The 17428-nt window shown below is 50.6% G+C and overlaps 1 protein-coding gene across 1 annotated transcript in view; it reads right to left on the bottom strand.

The window, feature by feature from the left end:
- The window catches only part of LOC118383367 (transcriptional regulator ATRX-like), a 111871-nt gene that overhangs the window by 10108 nt on the left and 84335 nt on the right, over positions 1-17428 (bottom strand). The window contains 4 exon segments of the mRNA XM_052486944.1: positions 166-315; positions 7890-8081; positions 16302-16377; positions 16379-16477. Coding sequence (XP_052342904.1) covers positions 166-315; positions 7890-8081; positions 16302-16377; positions 16379-16477 — 517 coding nt within the window.

Raw genomic sequence — 17428 nt, 5'->3', positions numbered from 1 at the left:
GAGGAGGTGAGGAACTCAGCAGTGTGGTGTCAGGAAAACATCCTCTCCTTCAAAGTCAACAAAAGGAAGGAGCTGATCGTGGACTCAGAGGGAGAGGAGGGGGAGCACCCCCCTATCACGGGACCGCAGTGGAGGTCAAAAGATTCGAGGTCTGACTGACTGTACCTTCTTCTCCGCCTCGTACTCGGCCCAGGCTGCTTTGCGGTCCTCCTCGCTGAGAGCCTCCTCTTCCTTGTGATCCAGCAGGGAGTCATGTTCATGATAGCCCACAATCTGCTCCTTATTGCTGTGGAGCAGCTCAGCTAGGAAGGGGTCCTACAGGAGAGAAGATACAGCACGGTCAGGTTAAGGTCACCTTAAGGTTAGGGTCAGGTTAGGGTTAGGTGAAGATTAGGTCAGGTGAAGGTCAGCTTAAGGTCAGGTGAAGATTAGGTCAGGTTAAGGTCAGGTGAAGATTAGGTCAGGTTAAGGTCACCTTAAGGTTAGGTTAGGGTCAGGGAGTCAGGTTAAGGTTAGGTTAAGGTCACCTTAAGGTTAAGCTTAGGTTAGAGTCAGGTTAAGGTCAGTGAGTCATGACAGCCCACAATCTGTCTCTTATTGCTGTGGTCCTACAGCAGAGATGGAGCAGTCAGCTAGGAAACACACACACACACACACACACACACACACACACACACCTTTTTTTTTTATATACACCAATCAAAACCCTAAAAGTGGGAAAATAAAATCTGTTAATATAATCAGAGAATAAAATCCAACAGCTGGTTTGAGTGTTCTCCAGAGTGGAACAGCTGGAGTGGGGGGCGTTCATGAGACTCTTCAGTTTCCGTGGCAACACTGTTATTGAAAATAATACCTGAGTAAAAGTGACAAGCTCCAGTCAGACAGTAGAGCCAGTCAGTCAGACACTAGAGCCAGTCAGTCAGACAGTAGAGCCTGTCAGTCAGACAGTAGAGCCAGTCAGTCAGACAGTAGAGCCAGTCAGTCAGACAGTAGAGCCAGTCAGTCAGACAGTAGAGCCTGTCAGTCAGACAGTAGAGCCAGTCAGTCAGACAGTAGAGCCAGTCAGTCAGACAGTAGAGCCAGTCAGTCAGACAGTAGAGCCTGTCAGTCAGACAGTAGAGCCAGTCAGTCAGACAGTAGAGCCAGTCAGTCAGACAGTAGAGCCAGTCAGTCAGACAGTAGAGCCAGTCAGTCAGACAGTAGAGCCAGTCAGTCAGACAGTAGAGCCTGTCAGTCAGACAGTAGAGCCAGTCAGTCAGACAGTAGAGCCAGTCAGTCAGACAGTAGAGCCAGTCAGTCAGACAGTAGAGCCAGTCAGTCAGACAGTAGAGCCAGTCAGTCAGACAGTAGAGCCAGTCAGTCAGACAGTAGAGCCAGTCAGTCAGACAGTAGAGCCAGTCAGTCAGACAGTAGAGCCAGTCAGTCAGACAGTAGAGCCAGTCAGTCAGACAGTAGAGCCAGTCAGTCAGACAGTAGAGCCAGTCAGTCAGACAGTAGATCCAGTCAGTCAGACAGTAGATCCAGTCAGTCAGACAGTAGATCCAGTCAGTCAGACAGTAGATCCAGTCAGTCAGACAGTAGATCCAGTCAGTCAGACAGTAGATCCAGTCAGTCAGACAGTAGATCCAGTCAGTCAGACAGTAAAGCCAGTCAGTCAGACAGTAGATCCAGTCAGTCAGACAGTAGATCCAGTCAGTCAGACAGTAGATCCAGTCAGTCAGACAGTAGATCCAGTCAGTCAGACAGTAGAGCCAGTCAGTCAGACAGTAGAGCCAGTCAGTCAGACAGTAGAGCCAGTCAGTCAGACAGTAGATCCAGTCAGTCAGACAGTAGATCCTGTCAGTCAGACATTAGATCCAGTCAGTCAGACAGTAGAGCCAGTCAGTCAGACATTAGAGCCTGTCAGTCAGACAGTAGAGCCTGTCAGTCAGACAGTAGAGCCTGTCAGTCAGGCAGTAGAGCCAGTCAGTCAGGCAGTAGAGCCAGTCAGTCAGACAGTAGAGCCAGTCAGTCAGACAGTAGAGCCAGTCAGTCAGACAGTAGAGCCAGTCAGTCAGACAGTAGAGCCAGTCAGTCAGACAGTAGATCCAGTCAGTCAGACAGTAGAGCCTGTCAGTCAGACAGTAGAGCCTGTCAGTCAGACAGTAGAGCCAGTCAGTCAGACAGTAGAGCCAGTCAGTCAGACAGTAGAGCCTGTCAGTCAGACAGTAGAGCCTGTCAGTCAGACAGTAGAGCCAGTCAGTCAGACAGTAGAGCCAGTCAGTCAGACAGTAGAGCCAGTCAGTCAGTCAGTAGAGCCAGTCAGTCAGACAGTAGAGCCTGTCAGTCAAGACAGTAGAGCCTGTCAGTCAGACAGTAGAGCCTGTCAGTCAGACAGTAGAGCCTGTCAGTCAGACAGTAGAGCCTGTCAGTCAGACAGTAGAGCCTGTCAGTCAGACAGTAGAGCCTGTCAGTCAGACAGTAGAGCCTGTCAGTCAGACAGTAGAGCCAGTCAGTCAGACGGTAGAGCCTGTCAGTCAGACGGTAGAGCCAATCAGTCAGACGGTAGAGCCAGTCAGTCAGACAGTAGAGCCAGTCAGTCAGACAGTAGAGCCAGTCAGTCAGACGGTAGAGCCAGTCAGTCAGACGGTAGAGCCAGTCAGTCAGACAGTAGAGCCAGTCAGTCAGACGGTAGAGCCAGTCAGTCAGACGGTAGAGCCAGTCAGTCAGACAGTAGAGCCAGTCAGTCAGACGGTAGAGCCTGTCAGTCAGACAGTAGAGCCTGTCAGTCAGACAGTAGAGCCTGTCAGTCAGACAGTAGGGCCTGTCAGTCAGACAGTAGAGCCTGTCAGTCAGACAGTAGAGCCTGTCAGTCAGACAGTAGAGCCTGTCAGTCAGACAGTAGAGCCAGTCAGTCAGACAGTAGAGCCAGTCAGTCAGACAGTAGAGCCTGTCAGTCAGACAGTAGAGCCTGTCAGTCAGACGGTAGAGCCTGTCAGTCAGACGGTAGAGCCTGTCAGTCAGACAGTAGAGCCTGTCAGTCAGACAGTAGAGCCTGTCAGTCAGACAGTAGAGCCTGTCAGTCAGACAGTAGAGCCTGTCAGTGTGTGTGTGTGGGGGGGGCTTCTCCTTCTCCTGTGTCTGGGGTTAGTGGAGCCCATAGCTGCTCCCTCTGTCAAGAGGAAACAAGCTGCTTCCAAAGGGCTCTGGTCTAAAGTAGTGCACTAAATAGGGAATAGGGTCTAAAGTAGTGCACTAAATAGGGAATAGGGTCTAAAGTAGTGCACTAAATAGGGAATAGGGTCTAAAGTAGTGCACTAAATAGGGAATAGGGTCTAAAGTAGTGCACTAAATAGGGAATAGGGTCTAAAGTAGTGCACTAAATAGGGAATAGGGTCTAAAGTAGTGCACTACATAGGGAATAGGGTCTAAAGTAGTGCACTACATAGGGAATAGTTTGCCATTTGGGACACAGACAATGAGTATCTTAAAGAGAGGGATGAGAGAGAGTAATTACACCATCAGGTAGACTGACGGAGGGAGACAAGGAAAACAACTGGGGTAGAGAGGGTGAGGAGGGAGAGAGGGTGAGGGTGAGGAAGAGAGAGAGGGTGAGGAGAGAGAGAGGGTGAGGGAGAGAGAGGGGTGAGGGTGAGGAAGAGTGAGGGTGAGGAGAGAGAGAGGGTGAGGAGAGAGAGAGGGTGAGGAGAGAGAGAGGGTGAGAGAGAGAGAGGGTGAGGAGAGAGAGAGGGTGAGGAGAGAGAGAGGGTGAGGAGAGAGAGAGGGTGAGGAGAGAGAGGGGGAGAGGAGAGAGAGGGTGAGGAGAGAGAGGGGGTGAGGAGAGAGAGGGGGGGAGGAGAGAGAGGGGGGAGGAGAGAGAGGGGGTGAGGAGAGAGAGGGGGTGAGGAGAGAGAGGGGGTGAGGAGAGAGAGGGGGTGAGGAAGAGAGAGGGTGAGGAAGAGAGACAGAGCGAGAGAGTGAGGAGAGAGAGGGGGTGAGGAAGAGAGAGGGGGTGAGGAAGAGTGAGGCTGAGGAGAAGAAACAGGGTGAGGAGAAGAAACAGGGTGAGGAGAAGAAACAGGGTGAGGAGAAGAAACAGGGTGAGGAGAAGTGAGGGTGAGGAGAAGTGAGGGTGAGGAGAAGTGAGGGTGAGGAGAAGTGAGGGTGAGGAGAAGTGAGGGTGAGGAGAAGTGAGGGTGAGGAGAAGTGAGGGTGAGGAGAAGTGAGGGTGAGGAGAAGTGAGGGTGAGGAGAAGTGAGGGTGAGGAGAAGTGAGGGTGAGGAGAAGTGAGAGTGAGGAGAAGTGAGGGTGAGGAGAAGTGAGAGTGAGGAGAAGTGAGAGTGAGGAGAAGTGAGGGGAAGTGAGAGTGAGGATAAGTGAGGAGAAGTGAGAGTGAGGATAAGTGAGGAAGAGAGAGAGGGTGAGGATAAGTGAGGGTGAGGAGAGAGAGAGTACTGCAGCTGTCCCTGAACCCAGCAGAACCCACAGCTGCACCTGAACCCAGCAGAACTAACAGCTGTCCCTGAACCCAGCAGAACTAACAGCTGTACCTGAACCAACAGCTGTCCCTGAACCCAGCAGAACTAACAGCTGTACCTGAACCCAGCAGAACTAACAGCTGTACCTGAACCCAGCAGAACTAACAGCTGTACCTGAACCAACAGCTGTCCCTGAACCCAGCAGAACTAACAGCTGTCCCTGAACCCAGCAGAACTAACAGCTTTACCTGAACTAACAGCTGTCCCTGAACCCAGCAGAACTAACAGCTGTCTCTGAACCCAGCAGAACTAACAGCTGTCTCTCAACCCAGCAGAACTAACAGCTGTCTCTGAACCCAGCAGAACTAACAGCTGTCTCTCAACCCAGCAGAACTAACAGCTGTACCTGAACCCAGCAGAACTAACAGCTGTACTGAACCCAGCAGAACCAACAGCTGTACCTGAACCCAGCAGAACTAACAGCTGTCCCTGAACCCAGCAGAACTAACAGCTTTACCTGAACTAACAGCTGTCCCTGAACCCAGCAGAACTAACAGCTGTCTCTGAACCCAGCAGAACTAACAGCTGTCTCTCAACCCAGCAGAACTAACAGCTGTCTCTGAACCCAGCAGAACTAACAGCTGTCTCTCAACCCAGCAGAACTAACAGCTGTACCTGAACCCAGCAGAACTAACAGCTGTACCTGAACCCAGCAGAACTAACAGCTGTACCTGAACCCAGCAGAACCAACAGCTGTACTTGAACCCAGCAGAACTAACAGCTGTACTGAACCCAGCAGAACTAACAGCTGTACTGAACCCAGCAGAACTAACAGCTGTACTGAACCCAGCAGAACTAACAGCTGTACTGAACCCAGCAGAACTAACAGCTGTACCTGAACCCAGCAGAACTAACAGCTGTACCTGAACCAACAGCTGTACTGAACCCAGCAGAACTAACAGCTGTACTAGTCTGTGGCCAGAACAGAGCAGGTCATCTGGTTTAAGAGGCGGTCAGCTAGACATCTTTAATAGTGGGCAGTAAACCCTATCATATAAACATCACTGGGTTGAGATGGCTAGTTAAACATCAATACACATCCCAGACTCTCTCTTCTCCAACCAACACTTCCTCCTCTCCAACTGACTCATCCACCTCTCCAACAGACTCATCCACCTCTCCAACAGACTCATCCACCTCTCCAACAGACTCATCCACCTCTCCAACAGACTCATCCACCTCTCCAACAGACTCATCCACCTCTCCAACAGACTCATCCACCTCTCCAACAGACTCATCCACCTCTCCAACAGACTCATCCATCTCTCCAACAGACTCATCCATCTCTCCAACAGACTCATCCATCTCTCCAACAGACTCATCCATCTCTCCAACAGACTCATCCATCTCTCCACTCCAACAGACTCATCCATCTCTCCAACAGACTCATCCATCTCTCCAACAGACTCATCCATCTCTCCAACAGACTCATCCATCTCTCCAACAGACTCATCCATCTCTCCAACAGACTCATCCATCTCTCCAACAGACTCATCCATCTCTCCAACAGACTCATCCATCTCTCCAACAGACTCATCCATCTCTCCAACAGACTCATCCATCTCTCCACTCCAACAGACTCATCCATCTCCATCTCTCCAACAGACTCATCCATCTCTCCAACAGACTCATCCATCTCTCCACTCCAACAGACTCATCCATCTCTCCACTCCAACAGACTCATCCATCTCTCCACTCCAACAGACTCATCAATCTCTCCAACAGACTCATCAATCTCTCCAACAGACTCATCAATCTCTCCAACAGACTCATCCATCTCCATCTCTCCAACAGACTCATCCATCTCCATCTCTCCAACAGACTCATCCATCTCTCCAACAGACTCATCCATCTCTCCAACAGACTCATCCATCTCTCCAACAGACTCATCCATCTCTCCAACAGACTCATCCATCTCTCCAACAGACTCATCCATCTCTCCAACAGACTCATCCATCTCTCCAACAGACTCATCCATCTCTCCAACAGACTCATCAATCTCTCCAACAGACTCACCCATCTCTCCAACAGACTCATCCATCTCCATCTCTCCAACAGACTCATCCATCTCCATCCAACAGACTCATCCATCTCTCTAAAAGATTCATCCATCTCTCTAAAAGATTCATCCATCTCTCCTCTCCAACAGACTCATCCATCTCCATCTCTCCAACAGACTCATCCATCTCTCCAACAGATTCATCCATCTCTCTAAAAGATTCATCCATCTCTCTAAAAGATTCATCCATCTCTCCTCTCCAACGGATTCATCCATCTACTTGGTAAAAGGCAGTAAACAGATGAATGTCGGAGCAGCTGTGTTGTGCTGTTAGACAGCCTCTCTAAAGGCTGTGCTGAGATCGTTAAACGGTGGGGCCCTCGGGGGCCATACCAGCCTGTCACACAGCACCTGCACCCATGGGAGGAGAGGAAACAATGGAACGAGAGACAGAGAGAGCTGGAGGGTGGACGCAGGCCGGACAGACCGAGGGAGGGATAAACAACAGGGTTTATGACATCTCTAAAGATCAAAGGCAGCTGGCTGCACACTAACCTGTTACACACACACACACACACACACACACAGAGAGAGGGAGCAGGTTAACAGAGAGCATCTTGGCATTTAAAGGTTATTTGGTTCATCGTTGTTCCAGTGAAGGATATTGCGGTGTGTCTATAATGAGAGGGTTTTAAACACAGTAACGAGGGTTGGACCTGTTCCTCTGCAGGGGCTCGGTGGGCCGGGGGCCAGATGAGCTACATGTTCCCTCCACTACACAGATTTATGAGAGTGGGCCAGGTGAGGAGTGGGCCAGATGAGCTACATGTTCCCCCCACTACACAGATTTATGAGAGTGGGCCAGGTGAGCTACATGTTCCCTCCACTACACAGATTTATGAGAGGGGGCCAGATGAGCTACATGTTCCCTCCACTACACAGATTTATGAGAGTGGGCCAGGTGAGGAGTGGGCCAGATGAGCTACATGTTCCCCCACTACACAGATTTATGAGAGTGGGCCAGGTGAGCTACATGTTCCCTCCACTACACAGATTTATGAGAGTGGGCCAGGTGAGCTACATGTTCTCTCCACTACACAGATTTATGAGAGTGGGCCAGGTGAGCTACATGTTCTCTCCACTACACAGATTTATGAGAGGGGGCCAGGTGAGCTACATGTTCCCTCCACTACACAGATTTATGAGAGTGGGCCAGGTGAGCGTGCACACACACAAAACTGTGATTTGTCCAAACAACCAGTGACATAATGGTTCCTCGTTATTAGTCACATCCCATCGTCCTCTATGTTACCGACGCCTCTGTCCTAGAGAGATTACACCCCCCCAGCCATCCCATCCAGCCTCAGTACCTTTGGCAGCATAGGCGTGGTCCTCTTGCTCTTCTTGCCAGTGGGATCATCCAGAAGGTCAGGTTCAAAGGCGTAGAGCTCCGTCAGCTCATTCATGGTGAAATGTCTCTCTATCTGCTGTTGATCCACCACTCGGAAGGACAGAGACTGTTTAGCCACCTGGCGGTCATAGATCTTCTCTTCCATAGTACCCTGGGAGGGGAAGAGGACAGGTCAGAGGACAGGTTTACATCTATAGTACCCTGGGAGGGGAAGAGGACAGGTTTACATCTATAGTACCCTGAGAGGGGAAGAGGACAGGTCAGAGGATACATCTATAGTACCCTGGGAGGGGAAGAGGACAGGTTTACATCTATAGTACCCTGAGAGGGGAAGAGGACAGGTTTACATCTATAGTACCCTGAGAGGGGAAGAGGACAGGTTTACATCTATAGTACCCTGGGAGGGGAAGAGGACAGGTCAGAGGACAGGTTTACATCTATAGTACCCTGAGAGGGGAAGAGGACAGGTCAGAGGACAGGTTTACATCTATAGTACCCTGAGAGGGGAAGAGGACAGGTCAGAGGACAGGTTTACATCTATAGTACCCTGAGAGGGGAAGAGGACAGGTCAGAGGACAGGTATACATCTATAGTACCCTGAGAGGGGAAGAGGACAGGTCAGAGGACAGGTATACATCTATAGTACCCTGAGAGGGGAAGAGGACAGGTCAGAGGACAGGTTTACATCTATAGTACCCTGAGAGGGGAAGAGGACAGGTCAGAGGACAGGTATACATCTATAGTACCCTGAGAGGGGAAGAGGACAGGTCAGAGGACAGGTATACATCTATAGTACCCTGAGAGGGGAAGAGGACAGGTCAGAGGACAGGTTTACATCTATAGTACCCTGAGAGGGGAAAGAGGACAGGTCAGAGGACAGGTATACATCTATAGTACCCTGAGAGGGGAAGAGGACAGGTTTACATCTATAGTACCCTGAGAGGGGACGAGGACAGGTCAGAGGACAGGTTTACATCTATAGTACCCTGAGAGGGGAAGAGGACAGGTCAGAGGACAGGTATACATCTATAGTACCCTGAGAGGGGAAGAGGACAGGTCAGAGGACAGGTATACATCTATAGTACCCTGAGAGGGGAAGAGGACAGGTCAGAGGACAGGTATACATCTATAGTACCCTGAGAGGGGAAGAGGACAGGTTTACATCTATAGTACCCTGAGAGGGGAAGAGGACAGGTTTACATCTATAGTACCCTGAGAGGGAAAGAGGACAGGTCAGAGGACAGGTATACATCTATAGTACCCTGAGAGGGGAAGGGACAGGTTTACATCTATAGTACCCTGAGAGGGGAAGAGGACAGGTCAGAGGACAGGTTTACATCTATAGTACCCTGAGAGGGGAAGAGGACAGGTCAGAGGACAGATATACATCTATAGTACCCTGAGAGGGGAAGAGGACAGGTCAGAGGACAGGTATACATCTATAGTACCCTGAGAGGGGAAGAGGACAGGTCAGAGGACAGGTATACATCTATAGTACCCTGAGAGGGGAAGAGGACAGGTTTACATCTATAGTACCCTGAGAGGGGAAGAGGACAGGTCAGAGGACAGGTTTACATCTATAGTACCCTGAGAGGGGAAGAGGACAGGTTTACATCTATAGTACCCTGAGAGGGGAAGAGGACAGGTCAGAGGACATGTTTACATCTATAGTACCCTGAGAGGGGAAGAGGACAGGTTTACATCTATAGTACCCTGAGAGGGGAAGAGGACAGGTTTACATCTATAGTACCCTGAGAGGGGAAGAGGACAGGTTTACATCTATAGTACCCCGAGGGGAAGAGGACAGGTTTACATCTATAGTACCCCGAGGGGAAGAGGACAGGTCAGAGGACAGGTTTACATCTATAGTACCCTGAGAGGGGAAGAGGACAGGTTTACATCTATAGTACCCTGAGAGGGGAAGAGGACAGGTTTACATCTATAGTACCCTGAGAGGGGAAGAGGACAGGTTTACATCTATAGTACCCTGAGAGGGGAAGAGGACAGGTTTACATCTATAGTACCCCGAGGGGAAGAGGACAGGTTTACATCTATAGTACCCTGAGAGGGGAAGAGGACAGGTTTACATCTATAGTACCCTGAGAGGGGAAGAGGACAGGTTTACATCTATAGTACCCTGAGAGGGGAAGAGGACAGGTTTACATCTATAGTACCCTGAGAGGGGAAGAGGACAGGTTTACATCTATAGTACCCCGAGGGGAAGAGGACAGGTCAGAGGACAGGTTTACATCTATAGTACCCTGAGAGGGGAAGAGGACAGGTTTACATCTATAGTACCCTGAGAGGGGAAGAGGACAGGTTTACATCTATAGTACCCCGAGGGGAAGAGGACAGGTCAGAGGACAGGTTTACATCTATAGTACCCTGAGAGGGGAAGAGGACAGGTGTCCAGCTACACGCCACTACGTAACTAACGGTCCAGCTACAAACGCCACTCCGTCACTGTCCAGCTAAACACGCCACTACGTCACTGTCCAGCTAAACACGCCACTACGTCACTGTCCAGCTAAACACGCCACTACGTCACTGTCCAGCTAAACACGCCACTACGTCACTGTCCAGCTAAACACGCCACTACGTCACTGTCCAGCTACAAACGCCACTACGTCACTGTCCAGCTAAACACGCCACTACGTCACTGTCCAGCTACAAACGCCACTACGTCACTGTCCAGCTAAACACGCCACTCCGTCACTGTCCAGCTAAACACGCCACTACGTCACTGTCCAGCTACACACGCCACTACGTCACTGTCCAGCTAAACACGCCACTACGTCACTGTCCAGCTAAACACGCCACTACGTCACTGTCCAGCTAAACACGCCACTACGTCACTGTCCAGCTACACACGCCACTACGTCACTGTCCAGCTACACACGCCACTACGTCACTGTCCAGCTACACGCCACTACGTCACTGTCCAGCTAAACACGACACTACGTCACTGTCCAGCTAAACACGACACTACGTCACTGTCCAGCTAAACACGACACTACGTCACTGTCCAGCTAAACACGCCACTACATCACTGTCCAGCTAAACACGCCACTACGTCACTGTCCAGCTAAACACGCCACTACGTCACTGTCCAGCTAAACACGCCACTACGTCACTGTCCAGCTAAACACGCCACTACGTCACTGTCCAGCTAAACACGCCACTACGTCACTGTCCAGCTACACACGTCACTATATCACTGTCCAGCTACACACTCCACTACGTCACTGTCCAGCTACACACGTCACTATATCACTGTCCAGCTAAACATGGTACTGTCCAGCAACACATGACACCACGTCACTAACTGTCCAGCTACACATGCCACTACGTCATTAACTGTCCAGCTACACATGCCAATACGTCATTAACTGTCCAGCTACACATGCCACTACGTCACTGTCCAGCTACACACGCCACTACGTCACTGTCCAGCTACACACGCCACTACGTCACTGTCCAGCTACACACGCCACTACGTCACTGTCCAGCTACACACGCCACTACGTCACTGTCCAGCTACACGCCACTACGTCACTGTCCAGCTAAACACGACACTACGTCACTGTCCAGCTAAACACGACACTACGTCACTGTCCAGCTAAACACGACACTACGTCACTGTCCAGCTAAACACGACACTACGTCACTGTCCAGCTAAACACGCCACTACGTCACTGTCCAGCTAAACACGCCACTACGTCACTGTCCAGCTACACACGTCACTATATCACTGTCCAGCTACACACTCCACTACGTCACTGTCCAGCTAAACACGCCACTACGTCACTGTCCAGCTACACACGTCACTATATCACTGTCCAGCTACACACTCCACTACGTCACTGTCCAGCTACACACGTCACTATATCACTGTCCAGCTAAACATGGTACTGTCCAGCAACACATGACACCACGTCACTAACTGTCCAGCTACACATGCCACTACGTCATTAACTGTCCAACTACACACGACACTACGTCACTAACTATCCAACTACACATGCCACTACGTCATTAACTGTCCAACTACACACGACACTACGTCACTAACTATCCAACTACACACGCCACTACGTCACTAACTGTCCAGCTACACACGCCACTAACTGTCCAGCTACACATGCCACTACGTCACTAACTGTCCAACTACACACGCCACTAACTGTCCAGCTACACATGCCACTACGTCACTAACTGTTCAGCTACACACACCACTACGTCACTAACTGTCCAGAATAACACGCCACTAACTGTCCAGCTACACACACCACTAACTGTCCAGCTACACATGCCACTACGTCACTAACTGTCCAGCTACACACGCCACTAACTGTCCAGCTACACATGCCACTACGTCACAAACTGTCCAACTACACACACCACTACGTCACAAACTGTCCAACTACACACACCACTACGTCACTAACTGTTCAGCTACACACACCACTACGTCACTAACTGTCCAGCTACACACGCCACTAACTGTCCAGCTACACATGCCACTACGTCACTAACTGTCCAGCTCCACGACACTATGTCACTAACTGTCCAACTACACACGCCACTAACAGTCCAGCTACACATGCCACTACGTCACTGCCCGGCTACACATGCCACTACGTCACTAACTGTCCAGCTACAGATGCCACTACGTCATTAACTGTCCAACTACACACGGCACTACGTCACTAACTGTCCAGCTACACATGGCACTACGTCACTAACTGTCCAGCTACACACGACACTACGTCACTAACTGTCCAGCTACACACGACACTACGTCACTAACTGTCCAGCTACACATGACACTACGTCACTAACTGTCCAGCTACAGATGCCACTACGTCATTAACTGTCCAACTACAAACGGCACTACGTCACTAACTATCCAACTACACATGGCACTACGTCACTAACTGTCCAGCTACACATGCCACTACGTCACTAACTGTCCAACAACACACGGCACTACGTCACTAACTGTCCAGCTACACACGCCACTACGTCATTAACTGTCCAACTACACATGCCAATACGTCACTAACTGTCCAGCTACACACGCCACTAACTGTCCAGCTACTCACGCCACTACTTCACTAACTGTCCAGCTACACAAGACACTACGTCACTGTCTAGCTAAACACGCCACTACGTCACTGTCCAGCTACACACGCCACTACGTCACTGTCCAGCTACACACGCCACTATGTCACTGTCCAGCTTCACACGCCACTACGTCACTGTCCAGCTACACATGCCACTACGTCACTGTCCAGCTACACACCACTACGTCACTAACTGTCCAGCTACACGACACTACGTCACTAACTGTCCAGAATAACACGCCACTAACTGTCCAGCTACACACACCACTACGTCACTAACTGTCCAGCTACACGCCACTACGTCACTAACTGTCCAGCTACACGACACTACGCCACTAACTGTCCAGCTACACGGCACTACGCCACTAACTGTCCAGCTACACGGCACTACGTCACTAACTGTCCAGCTACACGGCACTACGTCACTAACTGTCCAGCTACACACGACACTACGTCACTAACTGTCCAGCTACACACCACACTACGTCACTAACTGTCCAGCTACACACCACACTACGTCACTAACTGTCCAGCTACACACCACACTACGTCACTAACTGTCCAGCTACACACCACACTACGTCACTAACTGTCCAGCTACACACCACACTACGTCACTAACTGTCCAGCTACACACGACACTACGTCACTAACTGTCCAGCTACACACGACACTACGTCACTAACTGTCCAGCTACACACGACACTACGTCACTAACTGTCCAGCTACACACGCCACTACGTCACTAACTGTCCAGCTACACACACACACTACGTCACTAACTGTCCAGCTACACACGACACTACGTCACTAACTGTCCAGCTACACACGACACTACGTCACTAACTGTCCAGCTACACACACCACTACGTCACTAACTGTCCAGCTACACACACCACTACGTCACTAACTGTCCAGCTACACACACCACTACGTCACTAACTGTGCAGCTACACACACCACTACGTCACTAACTGTCCAGCTACACACAACTACGTCACTAACTGTCCAGCTACACACAACACTACGTCACTAACTGTCCAGCTACACACGCCACTACGTCACTAACTGTCCAGCTACACACGACACTACGTCACTAACTGTCCAGCTACACACACCACTACGTCACTAACTGTCCAGCTACACACACACTACGTCACTAACTGTCCAGCTACACACCACACTACGTCACTAACTGTCCAGCTACACACGTCACTATATCACTGTCCAGCTAAACATGGTACTGTCCAGCTACACATGCCACTACGTCATTAACTGTCCAGCTACACATGCCAATACGTCATTAACTGTCCAGCTACACACGACACTACGTCATTAACTGTCCAACTACACACGACACTACGTCATTAACTGTCCAACTACACACGACACTACGTCACTAACTGTCCAGCTACACACGCCACTACGTCACTAACTGTCCAGCTACACACGACACTACGTCACTAACTATCCAACTACACACGCCACTACGTCACTAACTGTCCAGCTACACACGCCACTAACTGTCCAGCTACACATGCCACTACGTCACTAACTGTCCAACTACACACACCACTACGTCACTAACTGTCCAGCTACACGACACTACGTCACTAACTGTTCAGCTACACACACCACTACGTCACTAACTGTCCAGCTACACACGCCACTAACTGTCCAGCTACACATGCCACTACGTCACTAACTGTCCAGCTCCACGACACTATGTCACTAACTGTCCAACTACACACGCCACTAACAGTCCAGCTACACATGCCACTACGTCACTGCCCGGCTACACATGCCACTACGTCACTAACTGTCCAGCTACAGATGCCACTACGTCATTAACTGTCCAACTACACACGGCACTACGTCACTAACTATCCAACTACACATGGCACTACGTCACTAACTGTCCAGCTACACACGACACTACGTCACTAACTGTCCAGCTACAGATGCCACTACGTCATTAACTGTCCAACTACACACGGCACTACGTCACTAACTGTCCAGCTACACATGACACTACGTCACTAACTGTCCAACTACAGATGCCACTACGTCATTAGCTCTCCGGCTACACATGCCACTACGTCACTAACTGTCCAACTACACACGCCACTAACTGTCCAGCTACTCACGCCACTACTTCACTAACTGTCCAGCTACACAAGACACTACGTCACTGTCTAGCTAAACACGCCACTACGTCACTGTCCAGCTACACACGCCACTACGTCACTGTCCAGCTACACACGACACTACGTCACTAACTGTCCAGCTACACACGACACTACGTCACTAACTGTCCAGCTACACACGACACTACGTCACTAACTGTCCAACTACACACCACACTACGTCACTAACTGTCCAGCTACACACCACACTACGTCCAGCTACACACCACACTACGTCACTAACTGTCCAGCTACACACCACACTACGTCCAGCTACACACCACACTACGTCACTAACTGTCCAGCTACACACCACACTACGTCCAGCTACACACCACGTCACTACGTCCAGCTACACATCACACTACGTCACTAACTGTCCAGCTACACACCACACTACGTCCAGCTACACACCACACTACGTCACTAACTGTCCAGCTACACACCACACTACGTCCAGCTACACACCACACTACGTCACTACGTCCAGCTACACATCACACTACGTCACTACGTCCAGCTACACACCACACTACGTCACTACGTCCAGCTGCACATCACTACGTCACTACGTCCAGCTACACATCACTACGTCCAGCTACAATACACATTTTCTAACTATGGAGTTCCTACTTTGTTGTCCTGGATATTTTTCTGAACTCTGCTGGGTATTACGTGACTGGCTGGCTGGCTGGTTGACTGACTGACTGACTGGTTGACTGACTGACTGGCCGGCTGGTTGACTGACTGACTGGCCGGCTGGTTGACTGACTGACTGGCTGGCTGGTTGACTGACTGACTGGCCGGCTGGTTGACTGACTGACTGACTGGCCGGCTGGTTGACTGACTGACTGGCTGGTTGACTGGCTGGCTGGCTGGCTGACTGGTTACCTGAGCCAGGAATCGGTAGACGTAGCAGGTCTTGAGCTGTCTGACTGACTGGTTACCTGAGCCAGGAATCGGTAGACGTAGCAGGTCTTGAGCTGTCTGACTGACTGGTTACCTGAGCCAGGAATCGGAAGACGTAGCAGGTCTTGAGCTGTCTGACTGACTGGTTACCTGAGCCAGGAATCGGTAGACGTAGCAGGTCTTGAGCTGTCCGAAGCGGTAGAGCCTGAAGATACTCTGGATGTCCAGCACATTTCCAGGACGCGTCGAAGATGATGACCCTGTTAGCTCCTATCAGGTTGATGCCCAGAGAACCAGCCCTGGTCGAGATCAGGAACAACCGACCTCTACAGAGGGAGAGAAGGAGAGTTAGAGAGGGAGGGAGAGAAAGGGAGAGAGTTAGAGAGAGAGAGTTGGAGAGACGAGAGAGAGAGAGAGTTGGAGAGCTAGAGAGAGAGAGAGTTGGACCTGAGAGTTGGAGAGAAGAGAGAGTTGGAGAGAGAGTCCAGAGAGACCTGAGAGAGAGTCGGAGAGAGAGAGAGAGAGTCTGAGTGGAGAGAGAGAGTTGGAGAGAGAGAGGTCTAGAGAGTTGGAGAGAGAGAGAGACTAGAGTTGAGAGAGAGACCCACTGACGAGAGAGTTGGAAGAGAGAGAGAGAGAGTTGGAGAGAGAGAGAGAGAGCCAGAGAGTTGGAGAGAGAGAGTTGGAGACTAGAGTTGGAGCTACAGACCACTAGAGGTTGGAGAGAGAAGAGTTGGAGAGAGAGGAAGAGGGAGAGAGGGGAGAGAGTTCGAGAGAGAGTTAGAGAGGGAGAGTTAGAGAGGGAGAGTTAGAGAGGGAGAGTTAGAGAGGGAGAGTTAGAGAGGGAGAGTTAGAGAGGGAGCTTAGAGAGGACTGAGTTAGAGAGGGAGGAAGAGAGACGAGAGGTAAGAGAGAGGACTGACTGTAAGAGCCAGGAAGAGTAAGAGAGGGTCTTAGAGAGAGGAAGAGTTACTGAGTTACCAGAGCCAGTTAGAGACGTAGAGAGAGAGAGAGTTAGAGAGTTAGAGACTGGAGAGAGAGAGAGAGAAGAGAGAGACTAGAGAGAGAGCTGTCTGAGAGACTGAGAGAGAGAGAGAGAGAGAGAACTGAGGAGAGAGAGAGAGGGAGCCAGTTAGAGAGGGAGAGTTAGAGAGGGAGAGTTAGAGAGGGAGAGTTAGAGAGGGAGAGTTAGAGACGAGCAGCTAGAGCTGGAGAGTTAGAGAGAGAGAATCGTTAGACGTAGAGGTCTTGAGCTGAGTTAGAGAGGGAGAGGGGAG

This window comes from Oncorhynchus keta, chromosome 30 (genome assembly GCF_023373465.1).
Source record: "Oncorhynchus keta strain PuntledgeMale-10-30-2019 chromosome 30, Oket_V2, whole genome shotgun sequence".
NCBI classification, from domain to species: Eukaryota; Metazoa; Chordata; class Actinopteri; order Salmoniformes; family Salmonidae; genus Oncorhynchus; species Oncorhynchus keta.
The sequence above is the reverse complement of the archived record's forward strand: the minus strand, read 5'-3'. Positions and strand labels throughout refer to the sequence as shown.